Source organism: Varanus komodoensis, unplaced genomic scaffold, assembly GCF_004798865.1.
Source record: "Varanus komodoensis strain SLA01 unplaced genomic scaffold, ASM479886v1 scaffold56, whole genome shotgun sequence".
Taxonomy (NCBI): domain Eukaryota; kingdom Metazoa; phylum Chordata; class Lepidosauria; order Squamata; family Varanidae; genus Varanus; species Varanus komodoensis.
The window spans coordinates 2304816-2331173 of record NW_025336169.1 but is presented as its reverse complement, the minus strand read 5'-3'; the positions used below and the strand labels follow the sequence as shown (position 1 = coordinate 2331173).

Sequence of the window (26358 nt, the reverse complement as noted above, 5' to 3'; positions counted from 1 at the left end):
GTCATTATACGTTTTTCGGCACCAGGTCAAGACCTTTTTATTTAATCAATATTTTAATATGTTTAAGCACTGAATTTTATTGTTGTATTTTATTAATTTGCAGCCAGAGTGGATTGTCAGTTTATCTATGTTGTAAGCCATCCAGAGACGCAAGTAATTGGACGGCGTACAGATTTTATAAATAAATAAGTGGAACCAATGACATCATTGAAGCCACAAATATAAAACAGTCACTAACATGTAGGTGGACAATGAAAATTGTAAAAAGCAAAATCACACCCATGACCTGAATGGTCTTTTACCATCTTTTTACCCTGCCTTTTTTCTTCTTCTAAGGAACCCCAGCTAACATCCTCTTCCTTCTCTCCCTTTTATCGTCACAACAACCCTGTGAGGTAGGGAGGTGGCGAGATACCCCTGCCTGCAGCAGCATTTCAATTGCCCAAAGACACCCAGTGAGCTTGGCTGAGTCAGGACTAGAACCCAGATCCCCCAAGTCCCAGTCCAGCACTTCAGCCACGGGGGACCACGGGCTCTTTTCAGAACCCAACAGTGGCATTACAACATCTGGACTTACTTACATTTTTGAAAAAAGACGTTTCTACCCATCTTGCTGAATATTAAGGACAGTGCCGGGCAAATCTCTCTAGAAAGGGAGTTCCAGAAATGGGGTACCACAACTCAAAAAGTCCTGTCTCCCTTTTTAGGGCCCCTGTGGCCACTTGCTACCTGACTTTTGCAACTGGAGATGCCGGAGGCAAACCTACAGCATTCTGCATGCAAATGAGGTGCATTTCCTCTGAACTGTAGCCCATCCCTAAGTTGAAATGATGTTGTTACGTAGGGCTCTCCCAAAAGCACAAGATTGCTACATATGCCCTCATTTCTTCCAGCTTTAAAGATGAGAAGATGCAGTTTACTCAGCCAAGAGAGAACTTCCACTCTGCTGTTTTCTTTGGCCAGGTCTGGGGTAGGAACTGCCGGCCTCCAGCGCACCTGGAGCTACCGGAATTGGTGGTTCGCTTGCCAAAAGAATGGGCAGGTTTCCCCCAGGCATGGCGGCAGTTGGGGATGTATAAACACTACAGGATCCATTCCTTCTTTCTTTCATAGATTTCCAGGTGCCTTTGCTTCCTTGCACATTCAGTTTGCACAAATGCATTTGCAGGGAAATTCACAAATTCCTGAAAATGTGTAAAACTCCCCACAAGGTATGTTTTGATGCTTTAACCTGTGGGGAAAATGCACAGTTTTGGTCAGTGCTTTTTAAATTTTCCATATTTGCATAAAGTTAGGGAAAGAAAAAAGAAAAAAAGCCAACCCTTTTCTTGGTTGCTTCTTGTGGTGCCGTTCAGTGCGAGTCAGAAAGGGCCTCTGGGGCCATCTAGTGGTGTGGTGGTTACAGTGTTGGACTGGGACTCGGGCGATCCGGGTTCTAGTCCCCCTCAGCCATGAAACCCACTGGGTCACTTCGGGCCAGTTGCAGACTCTCAGCCCAGAGTGCCTCACCAGGTGGTTGGTGTGGGGATGAGACTGAGAGCAGCGAGAGGAGAATGCGGTAAGCCGCTTTGAGTTCTTTACAGAAAAAGAAAAAGGTGGGATATAAATGTAATAAATAAATATCTGCACTTTTTGCAGAACTCAAAAAATGTTCTGCAGAACTCAGAAATTGTCTGTTGACACATTTTGTGTTCCCCTTATGGCTAATGCATGGTGCGTTGCATTGCGGGGGGTGGATGGGCACACCGAACTCGGGGAGTGGGCTCTTCGGAGGGGTGCAATTGTGTCCAGACCCAATTCTGAACTTGGAGGTCTTGGGCAGAGCCACCTCGGAACCTGCCCTTTCTTCCCAGCGGTTTGGCAGACGGAGAAGTGTCTGGGAGAGGCTGCTTGTGGTGCTTTTCCTGCACAGCCCAGGGTGAATCATTCTCGTTTCTAGAGGCCCTCGGGGATCTCCTTCAAGCAGTTCGATGGGCTGATGCAGTTTTACAAACCTCGGATGAGCGCAAGGGACCGCCACCTGACGTTCAAAGCACTGAATCAAAGCAATACGCCTTTCCTCAGGTGGGGAGCTCTGTCTTTCTTTCTTCCCTGGGGCGGGAGAGAAGGGATAGAGAGTGCTAGGGTCCCATAACCCATTTTTGGAGTATTCCAGGAAGCTGGCGGCTTCAAGCACAGCTTCTGGGATGCCTGAGGATGAAGCTTCAAGGCAGAAACCACAGAATCCACTCTCACGGCTTTGCTTCTGATTTCTGGTTCTTTCCCCCACACTTCTCGGATGTCACCCAACAGGGTGTGTGTGAGGACATGTCCAGCCCATCGGGATCCCCTTCCCAGCCATGTTGCCGCAGTCAGCCGCTCCGGAGTCCTCACCTCCCACAGCTCTCTGGGCTCCAGGCTCTGCCCAGACCCTTCCAGGTCTCCAATCCTGGATCAAATAAGCACTCCAGGGCCCTGTAGCTCCACTCTAGAGCATGGCAACATTTTCAAAAAGTTGCATTTAAAAAGTGGGTTTTGCTGCTCCCTGGTATTTATTGTAAGCCGTCCTGAGACATTTGTAGGGGACAGGATAGAAAAGCTTTAAATAAATAAAATAGTACTGTGTGTGTCTGTGTAAATGTGCATTCAAGTTATTAAATATAACTTAATGGAATTTTATTTTGTTATTTTATTTTTTGCTGCTGTGGGGGCTGGGGGAGGGAGACTGCAGGCAGGTGGTCAAGAGGGAGAGTGGCCCCTGCACCTCCCAAGGTTGTCTGTGGGGTGAGCATGGAGGACCCTCACAAAGCCTTGCCCAAGAGCCTCAGACAGCATCGGTCAAGGTCAGCACACCTTTGAATTGGGGACCCTCATAACCTTGATAAAATCCACCTTCTCATGGAGAATGCTCTTCTCTTTCAGTCTGAAGGATATGTACAATTTCTATGAAGTTGTTGGCTTGAAGTGGAAGGTAAGTCGTGAGTGCGAGGAGGGTTCCTGGATTTAGGGGTGGCGGGCTAGAATGCGGACCGGGGGGCACTGGTAAAGGAGAGGTTGGACGTGGGAGCGGAAGGATCTTCTGGAAGGGCCACCTGCTCGTTTTGCTTTTGTTCTGTGCTGTAAATACTCTCCCAGTGAAAATGAGCCCTCCTGAACTGAGACTGCGTCACGTCCTGTTCCATTTGCAGGCGAAAAGGAACCGCGAGCACTGGTTCGATGACCTTCCACAGACGGCGTTCCTGATTTTTAAAGGTAGTGCCTTGTCCTTCATCCAGTGTCTCCCTTCGGCCCCACAGGGTTCTTTTTCTTTTCAAAGGATGGCCCCACAACCTTCTCGCCCAGAGAAGGCAGCAGAGACTATCGTTTAGGAGTCCTGCGGCAGCTCGAGGGCCACCGGATTTATTCTGGCATAAGTGTTTGCGGCCTGGAGATGTGTCTTCGGCAGAGGCAGGAAGCATTATGGAGAGTTTCCATTTTATACGCATAGTGCGATGGGGCTGGGGAGAAGAGCTGTAAGCAGGTCAATTAATGGTCAACTGTAAGAAGGAAATTAATTCAAGAAAGCGTCGTTCAGAGTATGAATAGTGGTCATTCACTGTGCTGCTGATAACACAAACTCCTGGTACCCTTTGTATATAAATCGGAAAATCTGCATAACATCCCATGTCTTTGATGAAATAGGCTCTGTGTTGTTGTTGTTCAGTCACAAAGTCGTGCCTGACTCTTCACAACCCCACAGACAACATTCCTCCAGGTTCTCCTGTCCTGTACCATCTCCAGCAGTTCACCCAAGCCCACACCCACCTCTCCAGTGGCCAAATCCAGCCACCTCAACCTCTGCCATCCCCTTCTCCTTTTGCCTCCCATCGTTTCCAGCATCAGGGTCTATAAATAGCATGTATACATAAATAATATAAAGATAAATAACATCGATATAAATATAAAAATTCTATATTCTATATCTACATATTCATTTATATTTATGTTTTTATTTATTTATTTATTTATTTATTTATTTATTAACTACAACATTTCTATGCCGCCCCATTCGCTGAAGCCTCGGGGCGGCTCACAACATGAAGTAAAATACAAAAATAACAATATAAAAATAACAATATAAAATAAGTAACAATGTAAAATGTTATTATATATTCATATATAATATAAATATATTATAATTTATTTATATTATAAAATATATCTTTAAATATAAATCAGGTCTAGAAATAGGCTCTAGTCTGCATGCTATTCCAACTTCTCTAGAATACATTTGTTAGCCTTTAAGGTGTCACAAGACTCTTTGACCAGGTTCACACATTCAAGGAAGGAAAAGATGCCACCGTGGCTTCTCCCTGCTCTTTGCATGCTGGTTGCCTGCAGCCCGATTCCCATATTTATGTGTGGCTGCGTCATCCGAACTTGGCGAAGTGGATGGAGGAGATGGCTTCCAAAGCACCTCAGAACTTGGGTGTTGGTGGGTTTCCCTTGCTCAGTTTGGAGAACGTGGCAAGACGCCTGTGATGCGGGATGTGATGGAAATGAACTGACGCAGGACCAACATGCATTAGGTGGGGAAACAAAGGAACTGTGCAAACCTGCCCTTTGGTATCGGCACTGCAGTAGATCAAGATGCCTTGTTGTTGTTTGATGTGACATCACATCATCTCCAACTCATGGCCACCATGGGTACAAACAGCCCCAAAATGTCCTGTCACAGCCCTGCTTCTGAAAATACAGCCCTGCTCCGCTTCTGAAAATGCAAGACTGCGACTTCTTATATGGAGTCAGTCCTTCTCCTCTTGAAATGCTTTCATGTTCTCCTTCAGGTCTAACCAGCTGCTCAGTGCAGTTAGTTTTAAAAAAACTGGTGTGCTGGAAAAGCCCCGTGCCTTGATGGGGCATTGCAGAGAAGAGTCGGAAGGGCAGCTTTCCGGTTAGGGCCTCGGAGGGTTAACACAGCTTGCTTTGTGCTTCTTTCCTCCGACAGGCATCAACATTCTGGTGAATTCCCGGACCTTCCAGTACACCATGTGTAAGTTGCAGGCTCTCTCAGTTCTGCCTGTTTAGCTGCCTTCCAGCTTCTGCTTGTTTGCTGTCCCTAAAGGATCGTTCTCCAGGTAAACTAGAGACCTGCAACCTGCCGGAGCTTCCAGGATGGGTCTTTGGGAACCCACAAAAAGCTCAACTAGCTCTGTGTGCCTTCTGCAGGGCTAATGCAAGGGGTCAGCTTCTTGGCAAAACACCCCTGTGAAGGAGGGCCTGAGCGGGGGCTGCAGGGGGGTGCTTGGTTTTTGGTTTTTTCCAGCTTAGTGCGTGTGTGTGTTTATCTGGGCCCCCTTTTTTTCTTGTGCCAAAGTTACTGCATTAGATTTTTTAGTTCTGCCTTTCCCCCTCTTGGGGGGAACTGAAGGCAGCTTAGACAGTCCTCCTCTGCTCCATTTTACCCTCGCAACAACAGCCCTGCAAGGGAGGAGAGGCTGAGTCTGTGACTGGCCCAGGGTCACCCAGGGAGCTGCATGGCTGAGTGGAGGGTAGAACCCAGATGTCCCAGGTCTCCAGTCCAGTCTTCTAACTGCCACACCACACTGGCTCTCCAACTTACTAAAAAAGATGCCCAAAGAATGGGGCGGGATTGAGACCTTGACCCCCAGAATACTCTTTGGGCTAGTAGCTCTCACTTTCGTCCTACGCATCTGGAGGAGGCTGCATTGCAGGCAGAATTCCTCCCCCCTCTGCTTTTGTGGCGTGTTTCCGGATGGCAAGCTGGTGGGGGACAGGGAGGTCTTGTTTGCTGTGGAAACTGCTCTGCGACCCTTTCCAGCCGAAAAGCAGTATGAAAAAACTGTTTGAAATAAGGAATGGCTCTTGACTCACATGCAAAACATCCCTAGCCATGGGCTTGCCTCTGAATAGCCCATGCAGAGCTACGTCTTTACCTTGATGTTTTTGTTGGGTCCTGCAGATACCTTGGTGGCAGTGAACGGCCTCTGGATCCTCGTGGAAACCTTCACGCTCCGAGGTATGTGTTGGGGCCCCTTCTTCCTGCTGACCACCCACCGCTTCTCTCCTGGGTCATTTCAGTGCCTCTGAGATTGTGCGCTCTTTGCTTTTTCAGGCGGAATCTTTCCCCGGGACGTCCCTTGGAATTACATAGTTTTCCTTACAAGTAAGATCATCATGTGCTATTCGGGGCTTGAAACAATCCAGGAAAGGTTTGCCCGTGATCCAAGATGCCAGGACGTCCTTTCTCTTTAGTGCTATTACAGGTTAAGCTCGTTGCTAGAAGACTAGCCAGGGAAGGACACACCTGTTCGTTTTGCTTTCTGTAGTGTTTGTGGTTTCTCAGAAATCATTTCATGCTATTCAGTTTCAGCAACAGCAATTTCTTTTTAAAATTTGTACACCTTATTGTGCACAATTTCCCCTAACAGGCACATTTTTGCAAGCAATTTCTTCATAATATGTGTCTTTTCATATGCTATTTTTCCGAATGGTGGGTTTTTGTATGCTGTTTTCCCTAATGCGTGCACTTCTGATGCAAAAATTATACCGCAAAATTCTGAGAGGTGCAAAAACCAAAGGACATTAGTGTTCTGGTTTATTCAGGCTGTGTCAAATAGGTTGGTTTTTATTAAAATGCAAAGTAAAGGGATTTCTCCCCAATCAACAGGCCTAGCTTTTGGCACTGTCTTCTTCTGAGAACAGGTAGGGTTGTGATAGGTTCATGGCCTCTTTGGGGGTGGCACCTTGACCATGGAATTCCCTCCCCTTATCAGTGCGCCTGGCATTATGTAAAAATTAGCGCCAAAGGGGTAGTCCTGTTAGTCTGTTTCAGCTAAACTAAGAAATCCAATCAAGCCTCTGAAACATTAATAATGAAATTAAGGGATAAGTGTCTGTGGACCAGAGCTGACTTCAGCACAACACACATTACATGCCAACCGAAAGCCACTCCTGCTCCTTCTGCATTGGGCTCTGGTTCACAAAGGCCTGTGCCACAATGACTGTGTTGACATTCAAATTGCCGAAGGGCCCTTTATTCCTTTTTTACAAAAACACACTTTTGTTTCTGTGACCTTGAGCAGTTTTTAGAGCAGTTTTTATTTGGCTTCAAAATGAATTCTGTGTTGGCAGAAAATCTGGTGGTTTCAGGTAACCATTTTATTACTTTTTTAACAAATTGCAAGCCTCTTTGAAAATAATTTTACTGAAAGGTGAGAGAGGAGTTTTATAAATAAATGCTCCTAAATCAGTGTTAGGGAATTCATTTGATGGCATGGGCCTTTTCTTCAGCCTAGTAGAGTCTTTGGTCCTTTTGAAATCAGTGCTGGATCAAAGGAAGAGTTTCCTCCTGCTAGGTCATGGCACTTGCTCATCAGCCTAGCATGCGATCCCAATCATGCCCACCCATGTAGGATCCAGCAGGAAGTACTTCTGGGTTAAGTCTTGGTCAACTTGAGGCGGCCCAGGCAGTGCAGTTTTAATCCTGAAGGGAATACCTGAAAGTATCTGTGATGCTTTTTTGACCTTCTGCCCTCTTCTCTTTGACACTCTGCACCAACAGTCTATGGGATTGAAGTGCTACTAAAGATCACTGGATTGGGGCCTGTAGAGTATCTGTCCTCTGGCTGGAATTTGTAAGTATGCCACCGTGATGGGCTTTGGAGTCACTGGGGTGGAAGCTCCACAAATTCTCCACTGATTCTCACAAATTCTTCATCTTGCTCTTTCCAGTTTTGACTTCTCGGTCACCTTGTTTGCATTCCTGGGACTCCTGGCATTGGCTTTCAACATGGAGCCATTCTACTTCATTGTAGTTCTGCGGCCTTTGCAGTTACTCAGGTGAGTGGCAGGTCGAAGGTGTAGCGCAAAGGATGAAGGGAGCTGGAAGGATGCCTTTCCGCAGAAATGTGCTGGAGGACTTGGCTCACAGACACTTTTGGACGGAGAGGCCAGGTTTGTGGGCTGGAAACTGGAAAACCTTTGCGAGAGAGCCCATGCCTTGCCCCCAAATGGTCCCAGCTCAACTTTATTTATTTGGTATTTATTGCTAACAATTATGGATTGACTCAATCAAAGAAGCCACTGCCTTGATTTCAAAATAGCTAAGCAGGGCTGTTATGGATGGGACATTGTGGAAAGCTTTCATTTGTAGGATTGCTGTAAATCAAAGACAACTTGATGGCACATCACGACAACAATTATAACCATATGATATAATGATCGCTCCAACAGCCCAATTCTATGCATATTTAGACAGAGAAAAGGTGGCTTCTCCCAGAATTTCCCAACCAGTCATGAGAAAACATAGGATTTTTTGTGTAAATATGTATTGGATCATATCTTGAGAATATTTTCTTATTACATTCAGTCACTCAGCACCCAACTTCTTTTTGATTGAAATGCATTAGGAATGAATGTTGAACTTTTCCAATGGTTACACCTATTCAGTTCTCAGATGCTCTTCCTGAGACACAGGGTGAGACATGAAGTTGCTCCAGTAAAGGAAACAGTTTTCATTCTCACAGTGAAAGCAGCTCTTATCTATGGAATGACTGGGAAAGCCATAAAAGCTAGGTCTAGCTCCAAGAAGCTACGTTGGGTTTTGGACCCTAGGAAAGTTCACTACGCTACCTGTTGAACTGGAATAACCTCCTTGCCATTCTTCCAGTAGAGCCCACCAATGCACCAGGTTGCTTCGGCATTCCTCTGGACTCCTTGCTAAGTGGACGCAGAACTTGGAATATAACACTCATGATAATGCAGGGAAAGGCCAGGCATGAGCGAGGCTGTGGCCACCCCTGCCTTGATGTGCCTTGTATCGTATCTTCCTTCTGCTGCCTCAGATTAATAATGGCTTCAAAGATCAGAGCCATTCCACCAGACAGCCTCTTGAATGCAGTTAATCCCCCCCCCCCTTGTCGCAGGCTGTTTAAGCTGAAGAAACGTTACCGGAACGTCTTGGACACCATGTTCGAGCTGTTTCCCAGGATGGCCAGGTACTGAGCTGGCTGTTTAGCCCAATTTCCCATCCCAGAAAAGCCATACGGTTAGTGGACTTGGTTTGGCTCACCCTGGGCTTTCTTTTCTCCAGCCTGGGTTTGACGTTGCTCATCTTCTATTACTGCTTCGCCATCATCGGCATGGAGTTCTTCTCAGGAAAGCTCTACCCAAACTGTTGCAAGTAAGTACCCAGCATTTGCTTTCCATTTGGAGCAGGGTGGGCAGAAGGCAGGTATGGATCTCTCCATCCTTCTCTAGTGGCTTGCGGAAAATCAAGATTTTTGGCTCCTATTTGTTTCAAGCAAGAAGAAAAGAACTTGACTCTGATCATCCTGATTTTTTCTGCTGATGGGAAAAGGGGGTTGTGTGTTTGTGTTCAAAGCCAGCTCTTAGACTAAGAATCCATGGAGTGTTTCCACCAGCTCGAATTGCTGCAGGCTGGGTCTCTAGGAATAAAAATAGCAGCATGGGCCGATCCTGCAAACCTGACCTTGTTCAGACCAAAAAAAAAAAAAAGGTCATCGAATTCTTAGAATTCCCCAGCTAACATGGAGCTGCTGCTGTGCTTGGCGTGTCTCTAGCGGCCTGCATCCCGGCCCCGGGCCCTGGCGCCGCTGCCCTCGCTCCCCGCTAGCCCTTCAGTTCCCGTTTTCGTTTCAGCACCAGCACGGTGGCCGATGCCTATCGCTGGGTGAACCGCACTGTTGGGAACCGGACGGTGATGGAAGAAGGCTACTACTATCTCAACAACTTCAACAACATCCTGAGCAGCTTCGGTAAGAGCTTGCATCTGTGAGACACAAACGGGGTGGATTTCCCCAAACTCGGCTCTCCCTCTCACTGCCTCGCGGGCCTTTGTCCTGCATCCCTCGACTGCAGAATCTTTCTGATGCCAACTCAGAGTCCCTGGAGGAGCCCCTGCCATGCAGCCCCGGCCAGCATTTATCTCGAGCCTGGCAAACGCCGGTGGAGATAAACCCTTGGACTGGCTTCTGGGAGCACAGTGGGCAGAACTATCTGATTTCCACACCTCAGCATGTCCTGCGATTTAATTTGGCCGTGCAGTGCGAATAGGGAGCTCCCTGGAACCCTGGACTTCGCTGCGAGATGCTTAGCCCAGCGACGCTTCCTGTGGGGATGCTGCTCCGTAAGGCTGTTTTTAGATCGACACACGCTCCCAGCAAAGCAAGCTGCCACGGTAGGAGCGTGGCAGCCGGCCCGATCCTGAAATTGGTGGCCTGGGGTATTGCCTGAACCCACCCAGAGCAGTGAACAAGCCCTGTGGCCAGATTGACACAACACATCAAGCCAGGAGTGGTGACTGAATCAGAGGCTCAGTCCTTCTAAGCCCAGGCCGGCAGCGGCTTTTCGGGGTTTCGGGTGGGACTCTTTCCTTGCCGAGCTTGATCATGGCGGGGATCAAACCCAGGACCTCCCGCATGTGAAGTGGGAATTCGGCGACTGAACCGTGGCCCCTCCCCAAAGCAGGGAGAAACTTTCCAGCTGTCTCTGCTGCTAGAGATGCGTCTGACACCAACTCTTGATGTTTTTCAGAGCCAGGCTAACATCTGTATACTTGTATATAATTGGATATGAAACTGGTGCATTATGACCCATATCATATTTATATATATTCTCTTGTATTGTTCATTAGGTTAGAAGTTTTTAGCTTTTATTGTAAACTGTTCAGAGAGCCATTTGGCTAATGTAGATGGTATATTTTTTTATTTTTTTAATTTAAACAAGCATTTATATCCTGTCCTTCCAACAAACGGCTCAGGACAGCTTGCAACAGCTCAACATATAAATGTTTTAATAAATCAATAAATAAATTCTTGTAATACAGAAAAGGAAGCATTGCCAGGAAAGCCCGTGTCACAAGAGCACCGTTTAAAGTATTGTGCCCCATGTTTTCTTTATGCAGTTACACTGTTTGAGTTGACAGTCGTCAATGACTGGTATATCATCATGGTGAGTAGCATTTTTGGGGCCAGGGCAGGAGCCATCCTCTGTCCTCATCTGCCCACCTCACAACTGACAAAGACAAGCCATGGTTTGTCGTGGGGTTGGGAACTGTGGGTTGTTCGCCATGGTTTGTCGTCTTGGCTGGGTTCAGACCACACAAAACCCCACAGCTCCACAACCACTCACATTCTTCCTCTGCGTGTGGTTATCCTGTTGTCAGAACCTACCTGGCAGCTGAGTAGACTAAAGACAGAGAAACATAGAAACAGAGCGAGTCAGAAGGGGCCTCCCGGGCCATCTAGTCTGACCTCCGGCACCAGCCGGCTCTGCTCACGACATGCCCACCATGTGGACATCCAGCCTATCCTTGAACACCCACACCGATGAGGCCTCAACGACCCCCCGTGGAAGCCCATTCCACACCCTCGGGGTCCTGACTGTCAGGAAGTGCTTCCTGGCATCCAAACGGAACCTTGGCTCCCTGAGCTTTGCTCCGTTGGAGTGCGTCCTGCCTTCCTTTTCAGGGGAGAACAGGTCTCTCTACCCATCTCCATGTGACATCCCCTCACATACCTGTATGTTGCCAACATTTCCCCTCAGACTCTCCTCTTCTCCAGGCTGGAGAGACCCAGTTCCCTCCGTCTCGCCTCATACGGCATCCCCTGCAAACCGGCCACCAACCTTGTGGCCCTACGCTGCACTGACTCCAACCTGGCTATATCCTTTCTGTAATGAGGGGCCCAAAACTGAACACAATACTCCAGTTGCGGGCGCACCAGAGTCGTATAGAGTGGCAGTAATACCTCTCTTGATCTAGAAGCCACACTTCTGGCTATGCAACCAAGGGTGGCGTTCGCCCTCTTGACCACCGCATCACACTGCTGACTCGTGTTTAGCCTGCAGTCAACCAGCACCCCGAGGTCCCTTTCACAAGTGCTGCTCTCCAGCCACTTGTCACCTAACCTGTACTTATGACAGCTATTCCTATGCCCCAAGTGCAAGACCTTGCACTTATCCACCTTGAACACCATCCTGTTGTCTCCTGCCCACTTCCATAGTCTGTCCAGATCCTTTTGGATCTGGAGTAGCTGCTCCTCAGTTGTGGCCACTGCTCCAGTTTTAGTGCCGTCTGCGAATTTGATCAGCAGGCTGTCCGCCCCATCTTCCATGATGAAGGGATCAGCCAGATTCCATCTGGAGCTTCGTTCTGTATTGATGCTGCTTGAGCTGTTTTGGAATGTCTTTTTGCTTGAGGTTTTCCGTTTGTTTTCCATGCCCTGAAGCATTTTCCTTGGCTTTGCAGGAAGGAGTGACATCGGAGACGTCTCACTGGAGCCGGCTCTATTTCATGATTTTCTATATTGTGACTATGGTAAGAAAAACCTGTGGGTAGCACATTTTGTAAAGCCGTTTCATGACTATTCCGTGTCTCGGTCTGTTTTCAGGCAGCGATAATAATGAAATCCTTCTGCAGCACAGCCTGATAAACTTTTGCCACCCTCTCTATCCATTTCTTCTAGCTCTGCATTCTCTGTTTGCTCTTTCATTCCGGTTTTGCTCTACATTTCTCGAGCCCATCCCAAGAGCTTGGGATGACAACAGCAGGGTAATACAGCCATTCCTGACCTTCTCCCCTCCAGATGTCCTGGACCACAACTCCAGAAATGCTGGAAATGGCTGTCTAACGTTACCGGGGGACACCAGACTGGAGAAAGCTTTAGTAATCTATCAGTTCCCAAACAGCAGCACTTAACCCTGCTTTTCCCTGCCTCTGACCACCAAAAATCACTTTGAATAAAGCAGCGACCAACCCGGGGTCCTCCAGGCATGCTAGGCAGTCTGCAGAAGATGGGAGGTGGATTCCATCATATCCAGAGGGCACCTAGTTGGGGAAAACTGCACTTTGGTATGAGGCTGAGCTATTTATTTTTTAATCTTCAAAAAAAAAAAAATCTTTACCTATCCACTCATAGACAAAACTGACAAAACTCATGACAAAAATCCTGACAAAACTCATAAGAACAATGAAAACAGTTAAATAAATTACATGGAGAGATGTAAAAACAAATTAATAATATAAAAGAGACAAGGATCCTCTTGTACATTCTTTGTGCTGAAGGAAGAAACCTGGGCACTAGTTCTGTGTGGAACTCATTTGTAACAGCTAGGAAATGTTTTAAATACCAGTTGAAGGTCCTACCTGGGAAATTACGCATTACGGGGTAAGAATCTCGTATGTTCATCTCTGTAAAAATTGTATATGAAAAGGGCATGCTTCAGAGTTTCAATTTCTATGTTATTATGGGGCATACTCGATTTTCACATGGCACACCATATTTATTTTTATTTATTTCATTCCATTTCTAGGCCACCCCACAACCCAAAGGTTCTCTGGGTGGCCTAGATGATCTAAAACTCCAGACAAAAGGCAGGTAAATCTCGCTCTTGAAAAGACTCACCAGCATTTCAGGATAGTCAGATTTTCCAAACCACCAGAGCTATTTCTGTGCAGCCACTGACCGTTTCCCCTTCTTTTCCCCTTCCCAGGTGGTGATGACCATAATCGTCGCCTTCATATTGGAGGCATTTGTGTTCCGCATGAACTACACCCGAAAGAACCGAGATTCGGAAGGTGCATGAACATCTAAAATCTTTCTGTATGCATCTTTGAAGGACCCCGTCTCCTGATGATGCCCCTATTTGGAAAAAGGGATGTCTGAGCTGGGGAGAGGAAGGCATTTGATTTTAGAAATTTAAAGATTTTAGAGGTGCAAAGATTAATGGGGGAAAGGAGGCATCAGGACGGAATGGGGAATAATCCAGGTAAGCCAGGAGATCAGACGCAGCAGTGGCCATCAGCTTAATTCCAGCGCTTGCCGTGGACAGCAGGGCCGTGGGGCAGAGCATCCCCCAGAGATCTGGGGCTCCAGTGGAAGATGCAGGACCTGGGCTTTGATGAGCCTCTGCGGCTCCCTCCCTCCCGCCCAGCCGAGCATGTTCGATCTGGAGGAAGCCCTGCTGACTCTTGAGCGCTGTCGGACTATCAGCATCATCTTGCTTATCCGAGACGGAGACCGAATCTTGCATGGGGTGGATGAAAGGAGCGCTGTCCTCATTTGACCTCTCTGCTGCGGTGAATCAGTGGCACAGCAGTACTGAAATGGGACGCACTGGGTGGCAAATACCTCCCCGGCCTTTTGCTCCATTCCAGCAGCCAGGATCTGGATGCTGAGCAAAAAACCACCTAGGAAAGTACCGCCACTGCCTTTTGTGCTGCCGGGGAAGGTGGCAATCCTCCTTTTGCCTGTGCGGTGGGCCCGACTGCGCTGCACTGTGTCCAGCCCCATCTAGTTTCTATGAAATGCCGTTGATCCAGGCCTCTCACCTGCCTCCTCCCACTGCCTCGTCCTTGTCTTTCACCTCTGCAGAAGACAGTGGCGTCGTCTTTGAGAGGGAGGTCTCCAAGGAAGAAATTACAGCTGTAGCAGAAATGTACGGGAGGAGCGGCAATGCCTCAGCTGCTGGCCAGATGCTCCGGGTCATTTCCCAGATGGACAGGCACCGGGTAAGGAGGAAGTCCGCATCTCTGCCCCGCTCTTGTCCTCCTATTGCTTAAGTTGCAAGCTGATGTGTCCAGGGGTTGATAGACTGACTCATTTCTGTGAGTGCCAGAGGTTATCCTCATGTGACCAACTATCCTTAGAGGCAGCAATTCTAAAACAGCTTTGCTGCCTCAAATACAGCCTTTTCTGCACAGGGGTGGTGGGGGAGGAGACAAAATCCCAGGTACACACTCCAGGAAGCAAAGGTGGGCTGCAGGGACCTCCTGCTTCTGCTTAGTGACAGAACACACCTGTGATGATGCTCTTCACATCCATGGACAGGCGTTCAGGCAGCTGCTGGGATCCCTCTGTTCTGCCTCGCAGTGCAGAAGTTCACTCTCGCATCAGTCAGTCAGTCTCCTTCTTTGATGGTCTTGCCTGTCATTTTTTGCCTTAGCAAAGCTCCATGCTGTTCCTGGGACGGAGATCAAGGACCAAAAGCGATTTGAGCATGAAAATGTATGAGGAAGAGATACAGGTAGGCCAGGTGAAGCTGCAAGCAGTCCTGGTTAGCTTGTGATGCCCCTGGACCTTGGGGGATGTCACGATGGTTGCAGAAGTACCTCCAGCCCTGAGCAGGAATGTATATGGAACTAGGGGCTGGCAGCTGTACCTAGCCCTAAAAAGGCTGGAGGAAGAATGAATCCTTTTTCTTCCGAAATCCTTCTATCAACAGTGGAGGAAGAAACTCAAGCTCTTACTCTTGAACAAGTTACACAGATTCATCTATTCTAGGCTAGAAGAAGTTGTCCTGGTTCACACATTATGATAACCTAGAGTATGAGTTGAATCATAGGTTGTTGTTACATGCATAGCATGCATCACAGCCTAACTATGGCTTACCCATGAACAAGCCAAGGTTTGGTGTTGGGTTGTGCACTTGGGAGTTGCTTCTTGTCAACAACCCATAGTTAAATCACAGTGCAGGGATGGCACAGAACAACAACCCATGATTCAATAATAACCCTTACCAAATCCTTATTCTGGGGTGTTTTTACATGGGAACCAGGACATGTGAAAATGGCCGGAAGGGTGCTAAAAAAGGAGAGTTCCGTTGCAGCACAGCAGCCAGAGTTTATTCTTTTTTTACTGTTACCATTCCACTTTTCAACTGTAATGGTTCTGCGCAGATTTCCAGATCACTGATACTCTGACAAGAACCAGTCTGGGGTTCTGGACACAGGCTGTTTGGGTGCAACCAGTATTGTGTCTGGTTCACACAGACTCTTCCTAAACTCTTCCAGGCAAGCCCAGCAGATCCTGGAGTAGCCAGCAGGCCTGCTCCATCACGTTCACTTGGCTCCTTCTGGAAACAAGCCACGGATCTTCCATCTGTGGTTTGCCACGATGTGTGAACCAGAAACAGACATGGCTTATGACTGCAACTCCCCTTAAGACAACCCAGAATTCTGGTTCACACTGGCAACAAATCAGCTGCAGACAAAGGTTATCTATTTTGCTTACAGTGGGAACCACCAAGCTGCAGCTGTTGGAATTCTGGCTTATTGTACCAGCCAAAAATGGCTAGAGGGTGTATGCAGGGAGGGGACTTTTGCAGATGTTGCTGCTTTGCGGATGGGCTGTGGAAGAATGTACTGCCTGCTTGTGTTTTTTTGTACAGGAATGGTATGAAGAACATTCCAGGACAGAGGAGAGGCAGCTGACCTGGCAGGAGGAGGAAGAGCTGCGGAGACCGCTCTCGCAAACTTCGGGCCTCCGGCAGCGCTCCCAAACCATTATTTAAGCCCAGTTCATGCAAACAGCAGCTTCTCCTATGCATTACCCTCCTCCTCCTCTTCCTTAACCTTGCAGTGTATGTGTTGAATTTAATGCATAGCGTAGCCTGGCAAAACCACCTCCTGAGCTCCTTTGGATGAGAGAGTTTGGGTCCTACTTCTTGCAATTGCTGTACAAGAACTCGGCAGGCCTGCCAGCGCAACGGCGGTCTGATGCATAGCCCAAGCCCCTCTTGGTAGGCTGGGCCTAAGAAAGGGAGCTTGCCAAGCTGGGTCCCCATCATGGTGCATTTCCGGCATTTGTCTCCTGCAAACCAGTTGCTCTCTTCCTGTAAACACTCTGTGGGATCAAGTGGCCAGCTAAACCATGCTCAGAGCTTGACCCCCATTGTCTTAAAAGTTCATCAGCATCCGAAAAGGCCCTCTGCCGCTTAACTTTTGCTTCCCATCACGGTAGCAAGGCCTTCCAGTTTGTAACAGGCCAGGGTGGGCGGAGAGGGGGGCACACGTTCCTCAACGGCTTTGGAAAGGAAATGAGCTCTCGTTTCCGTCAGCCACTTGGCGACATAGTGCAGCCTCTCTCCCTCCTCCCCCGGACAAGATGGTGGTTCTGTTTTAGGCATAACAAATCCTAAATTTATGGGAACCTGGGAATGATTAAAGCCTAGGAATCTCCCCCAGGAAACAACTGAACACTGTGGCCAGGAAAAGGGCTGCATGCGTCTGATGAGGCCGCCCCGACCCTTGATATTAAAGCAATAACTCCTTGATGGAAGAAATGTTTAAGCTGTTCACTTGCCAGCATTGCAAAGACATCTCAGTTGGGCCTGGAGCTTTGTTACTTTTGCACAGAAATCTCAACTCGGGGGGCTTTTTTGGGGGGCTTTTTCTGAGAACCCCCTGCATAATAAGAGACAATAGGCAGTGCGGGGAACCGGCGGCAAGCCTCGTTCTGAGGTCGTCTGGCGACTCGCAGTGTTCACTTCAGATTAGATCTGCTCTTAGTCCAAGCCACAGGGGGAAAACTGCACCCCTTCCAGCTGCCTGCAAAGCAGGCAACTTCGAAGCAGCGGGGACAGAACTGCCCCCTCCATTCAGCACTGCAGTTGGCAAAGAGACGAGCACTGGGACACCGTCCTTCCGTGTCTGTTTTGCCGCTGCAGCCCCAGCTGGTAAGAGAGGAAACACAGCTGCTTTCCTTCCACAAGGGAAAGCTTGGGATCTGCCTGATTCACTGCAGAATTTTTCCCAAGTTTGGAGAGGAGTTGTTCTGACTGCATAAATCTGGAGATTGGCTTAGAGGAGGCCAACATAACCGTGAATCACACTATTCCTGTACTCGTTTGCATCTCCAATAAGTTGATGTGTCCCTAGAAAGAATGGAAGGCTACTTTAAGGTAATCAGAAGAGATACTCCCTTCAAATGACTACTACTAGGAGAAGGAAAGGTTAGCCTTACTAGGCTTGCCCCTAGGGAAGCCCCAGGCAATGAGATCCTTTTGAGATCCTCACTCCTTTTGGAAGTGGATTTACAGAGCTGGCTGCCCCACCAGGTGAGAGAACCACACGGCTTGTAAGATCCACTTGGGGGCTTGTGCATGTGTGTCCACATGCACGGGGGGAACCCACCAACTCCGACTCTTGCATCACTCTCCCCTGCTCTCCCAATTTTGATGCGTGGAACTACTTCTCGATTTAAAAAGAGAGAAAAAAAAATTCTGACCTCAGTAGGTGAAATGGAAGTTTCTGCCTCATCACTTCTCAGACCACTAAGGAACAATCCTGTGCAGCGCTTACCCAGTCCCCCTGCAGAGACAGCAGGATGCAGGAGGTCCAGTCCAGCTGTTCCTCCCCAACAGCTGAGCAGCATTTTGGACCTTACCCTATAAAGCGTAAGTGATGTTAAGGAACATGAGCTACAGACATGTAGCTACAGTAAATGATCACTGTAGGGCTGGGAACCGATTCATGCTTCCTCGGCTGCATTGCTAACGAACTGACCTTCAATTTGCACTGTATTTTTTGGTGGTTTTTTTTATATAAAACAGATATAAATAAGCTAGTAATAATTCCAGAAGCTACTTTCTTCCAGACATCTTGTAGGCTGGAAGGAAAATAAACCTCAGAGTATGGGGCATCCCCTTCTAACCGTCCTTTCCCTGGCTTTCTTCAGCACTCTTAACTCCAAAGACAATCACTTGTAGGCATGAAACACTTGGAGAGTTTCATAGGCTGGGAGTTTTTATGGAAATTGTAATGTCTGAAACAGTATTATATAGATGTTTCCAGGCACGTTTATTAATAAAACTTTTTAAGCATTACCTTTTTTGTTTTCTGCATTTTTATTTTCAAAAAATAGCAACTTGATTTGCTACAGAGCTGTCCATTTCCTGAATGCAGAGTGCTGTTTGGAGAAGAATGCAAACCAAGTCTAAGAATATTAGTTTTATGTGCCACATATTTCAGCACTTGGAAACATGGAGAGATGGAAACGTCTCCTGGTTTGCGTCCTTTCCCCTTCACTTTTCCCCTGCCTCTCTCCACATTTACCTTAAGGCCCCTTCTCCAGACGCTTCATGGGCCCAAGTCAATGTGCTTGCCTTTACTTTTAGCTCATATGCCAAGCCACAAAGCCTGCTTATTTTTTCATACAGCGCCTAGCTTGTTAGGCACCTGGTGTGCACAGTAACAAAGACTGAGTGTGCAACAGGTGTGCATCACACTTGACATACAGTTTGCACACGTCCTATGCAAAACTGCTCTCCCCACGTGGCAGTTACGGTCAGGGGCTGCAGAAGCAGAGTTCTTCCAGCATCACGTGCTTGCCCAATGCCACTTTAATACATTCCATAGCTTAGCAAAAGCATGCAAAAAAATAAAAAAACCGCTTAGAAGGATGCTTTTGCACACCCAAAGAACATGCATTGAAGACAGTATTTTTTATTTTCCCTGTTAACCGAACGAAGGCTATGTTGTACTCTGAGAAGGGGAAAGTTTCACAAAAAGGGGACTGTAGATTTATGGCAGAACTACTGACACTTGGTATGAAGTGCCTTGGCCAGATTCCAAGGCTGCTTAAGATTCCTTGGGAAATATTTTAAGTATCATTTGGAAAGCACTGGTGCCACTCTGCAGGGACTGTGCCCTCCCCTTGAAACAGCCTTGCGGGGCTGATTTTATGTTTTGGACATGCACATGGTGGGCATGTCGTGAGCAGAGCCGGTTGGAGCCAGGCTGGCCCGGGAGGCCCCTTCTGGATCACTCTGTTTCTATGTTTTAGTGGAACAAACAGCTCCCTGCCATTTAGGTTCATAAGTCCAAAAGTGACTCACAGCAATTCTAGGTCAGTTAATAACTTCAATCTCTCCCTCCCACTCCACTCAGAATTCGTGGAAAGCAGCTATTTTATTGGTTCTCCAAAGAGATTCATAAAGCCGGCTCCATCACAGTTGGGAGAAGAAAACAGGTTGTTTTTAAGAATTTGCTTGGTTCTCTCCAACAAGCCATTTTGTAAACAAAGTATCATGAATTGCGATTAAGTCCTGCAACATGTGATGACTGTTGTTAATTAGGTTACCAGCCTAACCAAGCACTCGGGGCAAGTTCCATCTGGCATTTTATCTTTATGAGGTAGATTATTAAAGAGAAAGATTGTCAAAAGCTACAGTTCCTCAGGTAAGTTCTGAAGCAGATTTGTCCACGTATGCTTCTTGGTAGTCAGCAGTTAGGAGAGACATTGGTGGCAAATTTGCACTACAGGATGCTCTCTCTTCTCCACCGTAAAGATGGAGAAAACTGTCCATGAGTGTTTTTCCACTCTGGAGTAGGATCAAGGCTTGGAAGGAACTAAACCCCCACCCAATGCAGGGTGACTTGTCTAGAAAGGAGCAATCCTGCCACAGACACGGAGGGATTCCTTAACTGACAGATTCAGGGCCCTCTTCCCTTATCGTCCAGCAAGCAGCCTTGAATTTTGGGGTCCTCCGTGCCAGCCAAAGGGAGCAAAGCTGCAGCAGCACCCAGCAGCCTGGCAGGAGGCAACCGCCTAATTTTCCGCCATTTCGCTGCTGCTCCAAAGATCAACAAGTGCTCCGTTTGTGAGCTCGGTGCCAACTTGGGCAATTTAATGCCCCACCTACCTAGGACAGCTCAGCAGCCAGGCGTGATGGATGGTCAGCAACTCAACTGAATTCCTGACACCAATTTTTATGTTTTGCTTCTGCAGAAAGTTCACAGCCTGGAGGCTTCTGTAGGAGAACATCTGTCCCTGGAACAGGCTTCCATGGCAGCCTAAGAACTGGACGCTCGCTTCCCTGCTGCAGCGGTTGGCAACATCTCAACAAGCCAGCCACTCTTTGCACATACAAGCTTGTGCAGGAATCCTCGCCTACTGGGGCCAGTGCCCTACAGCCGTTACGGGCCCCCTGGTCCCAGCTCGGGGGTCTCATTCCCCCCCAGACTTAACTCACGCCCAATTATCTTCTGCAACTCCAACAGTGCTAAAGATGTCTCAGCAATTGAGGTCATGGGCCAAGCTCTCTCACACGAAAGCACCAGTCTAGGAAATCTAGCCAGGGCATGAAGGACTGGACTGGCTCGGGGGTGGGGGAAGCCAAGGCCCACATGCCAAATTGGGTCCCAGTTGGCCACATTCCTTTCCCCCAGCAACCAGTTTCTGTTTCCAGCTTTCTTTGCCGCCGATCTGAAAGGCTGAGATGCCTCTAACGCTTGGCAAAGGCCCAGAACGTCAGGTGGAATGGGGGATTGCATTTTGGCCACACCCCTTTGGCCTGTGGCCCTGCCCACCACTGGAAGCCCACCCCTGCGGGCTTCTCCCAAAGAGCAGTCGCTCTAGCAGACGCCCTCCAGACGCCTCCAAGACAGAACTGTGACCTAACGGAACTAGTCCATGACACTGGCACACATGGAGTTCTCTGCAGCAGTTGTGCCTTGTGCTAGAAAAACCCCACTGTACAGATTTATTTTTTAAAGGAGAACCACTGTGACAAGCATATGGATCACAGCGTATGGGCAGGAAACCAGCATGGGCTGATGCCTCTGAGAAATTCTTCCCGATAGCTTTGCCTAATAGTGCCAGGCAGTGGGGCTTGAACCATACTGGGTTCCAAAGCACTGGAAATTAGCATTCGAAGACTGCAACCCTAAACACACTTACAAAGGAGTAAACCTCACTGAAGGGGTTTAATTTTAAAGTAAACATGCCACACATCCCTGCCCCATCTCGGCTCTGCTAAAAAGATAAAAAACGAGCAGCATTCTCTGTCCTTCCGGCTCCTTGGTTACACTGTGGACTTCTCAACAACTCTCCATTCCAGCAGCTGACACAGCTTCCTCCTGCGGTTTTCCCCTGCAGAAGGGCCAACTCCAGCACTGGCGCAGCTGTTGCCACTCCGTGGCACTAGACCACCTCAGATGGTCTCCACGTCGTGGCGGCTTCGTGCCCACTCCCTTCCAGGGCTCTGTGTGAGTTGCTTCCCTCCTCTAACCACCGGACACAGCAAATCAGGCCAACGCCCCAGCCAGGGGCCGAGCATTCAAAGTGCCCGGTGGCTTCTCATGCAATCCTCCAAGTCAGTCACAGGGGGTTGCAATAGGTGTGCAATGCATGCTGGGAATGGAAAGAGGATCCCATGCATGTGGGGAGGAGGTCTGGTACGTTTCCCACACCGCTGCCGGGTTCTCCAAGAGTGTGAAATCAGCAGGGCCGTTTCAGGGAACCTGAGCGCAGAGAGACTTCTGCTCTGCCGCCTGAGTGGGCTAGACAGCAAGCACAAACACACGTTGCGAGCCTTCCCTTTTGCCCAACACAGAGGCTTGTGATCTTGCCGCGTGTGGCCAAGTGCTGAGCGGGGAATAAAACCGCCCAGTCATGCCTGTGGCTCGGGGCGGCCACTTCTCACTGGGACCGCAGGCTTGGGCAACCTATGACTCGCCCGGCCAAGCACAGCCTGGTGAACTCCCGCCTGTGCTTGGAGCTGCAAAAAAACAGGAAGGGCTGCAAGAGCGGGGAAGGCCATGATGCGCAACCAGCCGGTGTCACAGGGCCCCACTGGGAAGCTTCTCACCGTGGAAGTTTTAACGCAGCTACAGCCTCCATTCTCAAAAGGCAATGCTTGTTGCAGGGAGATCAGCAGAGTAACAAAATGCAACTGCCCGGCCGACAATTTTCCTCCTTAAAACAAACATTAAACTATCACAATTATGGAAAGTTGGAATGTCGTGGGCTCAAGCCACCCACTCCTTCTGCATGCTTCTGCAGGAATACCTCTGTGTGTGTGTGTGAGTGTTAATGCTTGCCCAGCATCACCGATGGCAGAAGAGAAAGAGGGACACAGAGCAAAAATAAAAAGGTTATTTTTAAAGCATCTGAAGCATCCAACAAAGATGTGCGGAAAACCAGAGACAAGACACAAAACCAGAGGCTTCCACTAGATACAGGCACTGCTGCTGACCCGCTATGAACAACAGGCATTAGAAACTTTCCCTCTCATCAGACCTGGTTATTAGGGTCAAGGAATGATGTCCTTCGACTTGTGAGGCCTTTTCTCCTGATCTTTCCACATTTTTATATATACTTCTCCCCACGTAAGTAGTGGCATCATTCCATTCCCTCTTCCAAGCATTCCATTCTTCCCCACCCATCAGTATTTTGGGCTGTTCTGGTTTCCCTCTTTGAGGATTTTCCACAAACTTTGGGGATCCCCCAAGCAAGCAGATACCTCATGCTTGCATGGAAGGAAGCATTTGGAAACCTGATTTTTTAACCTGGAATAGACAATCTCTTGGTCGTACAGGCCACTGCTCATTTAAACCTTATTTTAGCAACCAAAGCTCATAAGTAATGAAGTAGTGAGTGCATACCAGAGGTACTGATGCCGTAACATCTTCATCCTAGTTAAGACGGGAGCGAAAATGGCTTCTAGCCATATTTGCCTCCCCTCCAAATAATAATCACATCTTGTTCTAAAAGAACATTTCACCATTTCAAATCTAAATTGCGCCTTTCTTTAGAAAAGTTACTCCTAGCTGGGGGCTGGTAGCTTCTCAAGGCGTCTGGGCTGAGGCCTTAATCTGGTCCCCAAATCCCTGGATTTTGGGGGCTGGAAAGCAGCTGGAGTGTGATGTTTGCAGCTCCAGCACAGCCCTGCTTTCCCGATTTTTGCTGGTCTCCCTTCTTGCGGCCACGCTCAAAGCCAACCGACGGGACTCTTTGGATGTGCCAGTGGTACCTGCCCGCCATGTTGTAAGGCACCATTCTTCAAGTTGAGCAGCCAGGCCCCGAGCAGATCTGCAGCTGCTTCGCCACCCCGTGGAGACTTAAGCAAGGCCCGAAGTACGAGGTGTGTTTTGTCAGACAGAGGAAACCCGGATCACCCTGAACTCGGTCAGAAGCGCAATCGTCAGGAATACCACGTAGTAAGCGATGAGGCAGCACCCGTATGCTGGGCCCAAGCGGAAACACTGTGCGGGCACCGAGAGGAAGGAGAAGACGAGGCTGAGGCCCAGCGCCCCAGCCAGGATCCACACCAGGAGGCCGTCCGACTCCAGCTACACGGTGAGAAGGGACAAGCCAAAGCATCGTGATTAATGTAGGCATCCCTTCCCAGCCCAAAAGGCAGTCTCAAAATCCGTAATTCTCTTAGCAGAAAGAACTCACAGCCAAAAGAAGCCACCAACGGCAGAACAATGCAAGTAAAAGGACCGCAAGACTGACATGATTTAAGAACCGTGCAACAGGACAAGCGCTCACCTGCACGGGATACACTCGGCTTAGGAGGAACACCACAAAAACAGCCCACGAGAATTGGGCCATGACAAGTGTTGGACTTGTGTTGGGAAATAAGCAGTCTGCGGCCTGGGGCCATAAAAATGGAACAAGGCAGCACCGGTCCCAGGCAAACTCCGTTGCGGGGAGGGCCGCATCCCACAGGCTGCCATAGAAGAGAAAGCACATTCTGCTGAAGCAAAACTTCGCAGGCTTCTTACAAAAGGGCAGAGCGCTGGGCATGTTAACTGCTTGGGCTTGCGGCAGGTTCTCCCGGTTCTCAGGAAGAAACAGGTGCCTGCTTGTTTCAGCAGTCTTAACCAGAGATCCCGTGGAGTGAACCGAGCCTGCAAAGCGAGGGCCACTCCAGCAAGCAAAGAGCCTCTCCCAGAAACCTTATGGAGACGAGACAGCAACGTTTTTCCTGCCCAGCGTTCCACTGCCTTCTCTTCTGCCTCTTTCCAGGCAGCCAGGGAGATGGGATGATCTGAAGGTGCAAGGAAAAAAAGACAGAGGTCCATACCCTGACAACGAGCTTGCTGTTGGTCATCTGCAGCAGGCAGCCAAGTCCCACTCCGACAAGCATATCTGGAAGGAAGTTCAGGAGACAGTCCTGCCAGGATGGGTATCTTTGACTCATTGGTCCCTGCTCCCCAAGCCTACGCACCAAGGCCAGAGGGCCTGGCAGGACAGCCAAACCAAGAAAATATAATGCAGGCAGTGGCTGCCCATCAGAACCAGCCGGCTTATTGCCAAGCACGGAATCCACTCCTCTAGGAAAGCCACGGTGTGGTTTTCTAGATATTCAGCAAGAACTCAACCAGATTTAAAAATTAGATTGCGCAGACTTCAGGTTTCAGGGTGGGTGAGCTTATTTTTTCACAGAACCCCCCAAACCCACCAGGTAGAGGAAAGTGCAAAATTGTGGCTGCAGGAAAGCTACAGGTAGTGGCAAAACAGCCATCTGGAGATGAGTGAATTCTCTGCACAGTACAAACCAGGGGTGCTGGATCGCTCAGGCTTCGCTATTAGCAGCAAGAGCTTTAATCTACAATGTTGTAGATCTGTATTCTTGTCCTTGCCATCTTGCCTGCTGACCACACCAGAGTCCAGCCCTGAGGGCTCCTTCAAAATTAAATCTCCCTTGGGCTGAAAGACACTGACCACTGATGCCCCCTATATGGTGCTTGTGGCATTTGACTGGCCACTGGGATAAACAAGATGCTGGATTGGATGGACCTTCAGTGCGATTTAACAAGCTGTTCTTCTGATAGGGTATAATGACCACAAAACCAATCAGGGCTACATGTCCACATAACCATCAAGAAAATCTGCTGCTGTATCTTAATAGCCTGAGGACCAATGTAAGATGTAAGCCAGCTCATCCACTACCCTCCCCCTAGGAGATACAACCACCCTGAGGACGATGATCCTTGGCCAGCCAACCTCTTGACAAATCTTTCAAGGATACTGAAGATAATGCCACCAAAGCAGGCCGAGAAGGCCATGCGGGGGTATCCCTGCCGAGCCATGGTGAGGTCAGAGAAAGTGTCTGCAACAACACAAGGGAAAGGGGATGCAGGAACAGAAAGGAAGACACAGGTGAGTTCTCTGAGATCAGACCCGCTGGTGCACATTTAGCTTTGTCCTTCATAAAAAGGGAAGGGTGTTAGTGCCAGAGGCACTCAGGTACTTTGGAATCCGCTTTCTAACAAACCAGACTGTGTTTCCATCAGGCTCTGCAGCTGCTGTCAGGGAAAGAGAACTGTCCAAGTGTCACCCCATTCCATCCTTTTAAAAAGAAACTGGAGGGGCCAGAGGGTGCGGCTGGGACCTTCTGCAGGTAAACCAGGGGCTCCCCCACTGCGACCTCCACTGCTCAGACATTCTCTCCCAGGAATCGTTGCAGCCCTGTGAGCCAGGTCAGCGGGACCCCTGCAGGTGGGAAACTGGAGCTAAGATAGTGTGGCTCACCCGTGGCCACCTCCCACCTGGATTGCTTACATTTCTGTACTGCCCAAGAGATAAAGCTCTCCTTTCGTCACGATGCTCAAAGCAAGAGCTCCCCGATTGGCAGCCGGGTCCTTGGGCCGCACCAGCTCTGCTTGGTCCAAAGCTCCCAGCTCCGCCTCGCACTGGCACGCTGCACTGGACCTGCCACAGGTGGCCCAGGCCTTCCTGCAGCCTTGGACTGCAGCTGTGCCAGGAATCCCTGTGCCGTATCGCCATTTAGCCATGGCATGCTATCATGTTTACTGTCATTTTATCTCACCCTCTGTTGAATAAG

The 26358-nt window shown here is 48.7% G+C and overlaps 2 protein-coding genes across 4 annotated transcripts in view; one reads left to right on the top strand and one right to left on the bottom strand.

Moving 5' to 3' along the window:
- Positions 1 to 18606, top strand: part of TPCN1 (two pore segment channel 1) — a 46765-nt gene extending 28159 nt beyond the window's left edge. For 2 of the 3 annotated variants that reach the window (XM_044448924.1, XM_044448926.1), the window contains 17 exons: positions 1940 to 2064; positions 2902 to 2950; positions 3168 to 3231; positions 4967 to 5011; positions 5942 to 5998; positions 6095 to 6145; positions 7544 to 7616; positions 7714 to 7821; positions 8907 to 8978; positions 9074 to 9163; positions 9643 to 9758; positions 10907 to 10953; positions 12251 to 12319; positions 13495 to 13579; positions 14376 to 14512; positions 14947 to 15027; positions 16171 to 18606. In XM_044448924.1, the coding sequence (XP_044304859.1) occupies positions 1940 to 2064; positions 2902 to 2950; positions 3168 to 3231; positions 4967 to 5011; positions 5942 to 5998; positions 6095 to 6145; positions 7544 to 7616; positions 7714 to 7821; positions 8907 to 8978; positions 9074 to 9163; positions 9643 to 9758; positions 10907 to 10953; positions 12251 to 12319; positions 13495 to 13579; positions 14376 to 14512; positions 14947 to 15027; positions 16171 to 16293 (1392 nt within the window). In that variant the 3' untranslated portion in view covers positions 16294 to 18606. The remainder of the gene's footprint in view (positions 1 to 1939; positions 2065 to 2901; positions 2951 to 3167; positions 3232 to 4966; positions 5012 to 5941; positions 5999 to 6094; positions 6146 to 7543; positions 7617 to 7713; positions 7822 to 8906; positions 8979 to 9073; positions 9164 to 9642; positions 9759 to 10906; positions 10954 to 12250; positions 12320 to 13494; positions 13580 to 14375; positions 14513 to 14946; positions 15028 to 16170) is intronic. The other variant, XM_044448925.1, reaches the window with a different exon arrangement.
- Positions 18607 to 22577: 3971 nt separating this feature from the next.
- The window catches only part of SLC8B1 (solute carrier family 8 member B1), a 42053-nt gene continuing 38272 nt past the window's right edge, over positions 22578 to 26358 (bottom strand). Inside the window, exons 17-19 of the mRNA XM_044449019.1 lie at positions 25543 to 25623; positions 24595 to 24659; positions 22578 to 23854 (exon numbers count right to left, since the gene is read on the bottom strand). Coding sequence (XP_044304954.1) covers positions 23657 to 23854; positions 24595 to 24659; positions 25543 to 25623 — 344 coding nt within the window. The 3' untranslated portion in view covers positions 22578 to 23656. The remainder of the gene's footprint in view (positions 23855 to 24594; positions 24660 to 25542; positions 25624 to 26358) is intronic.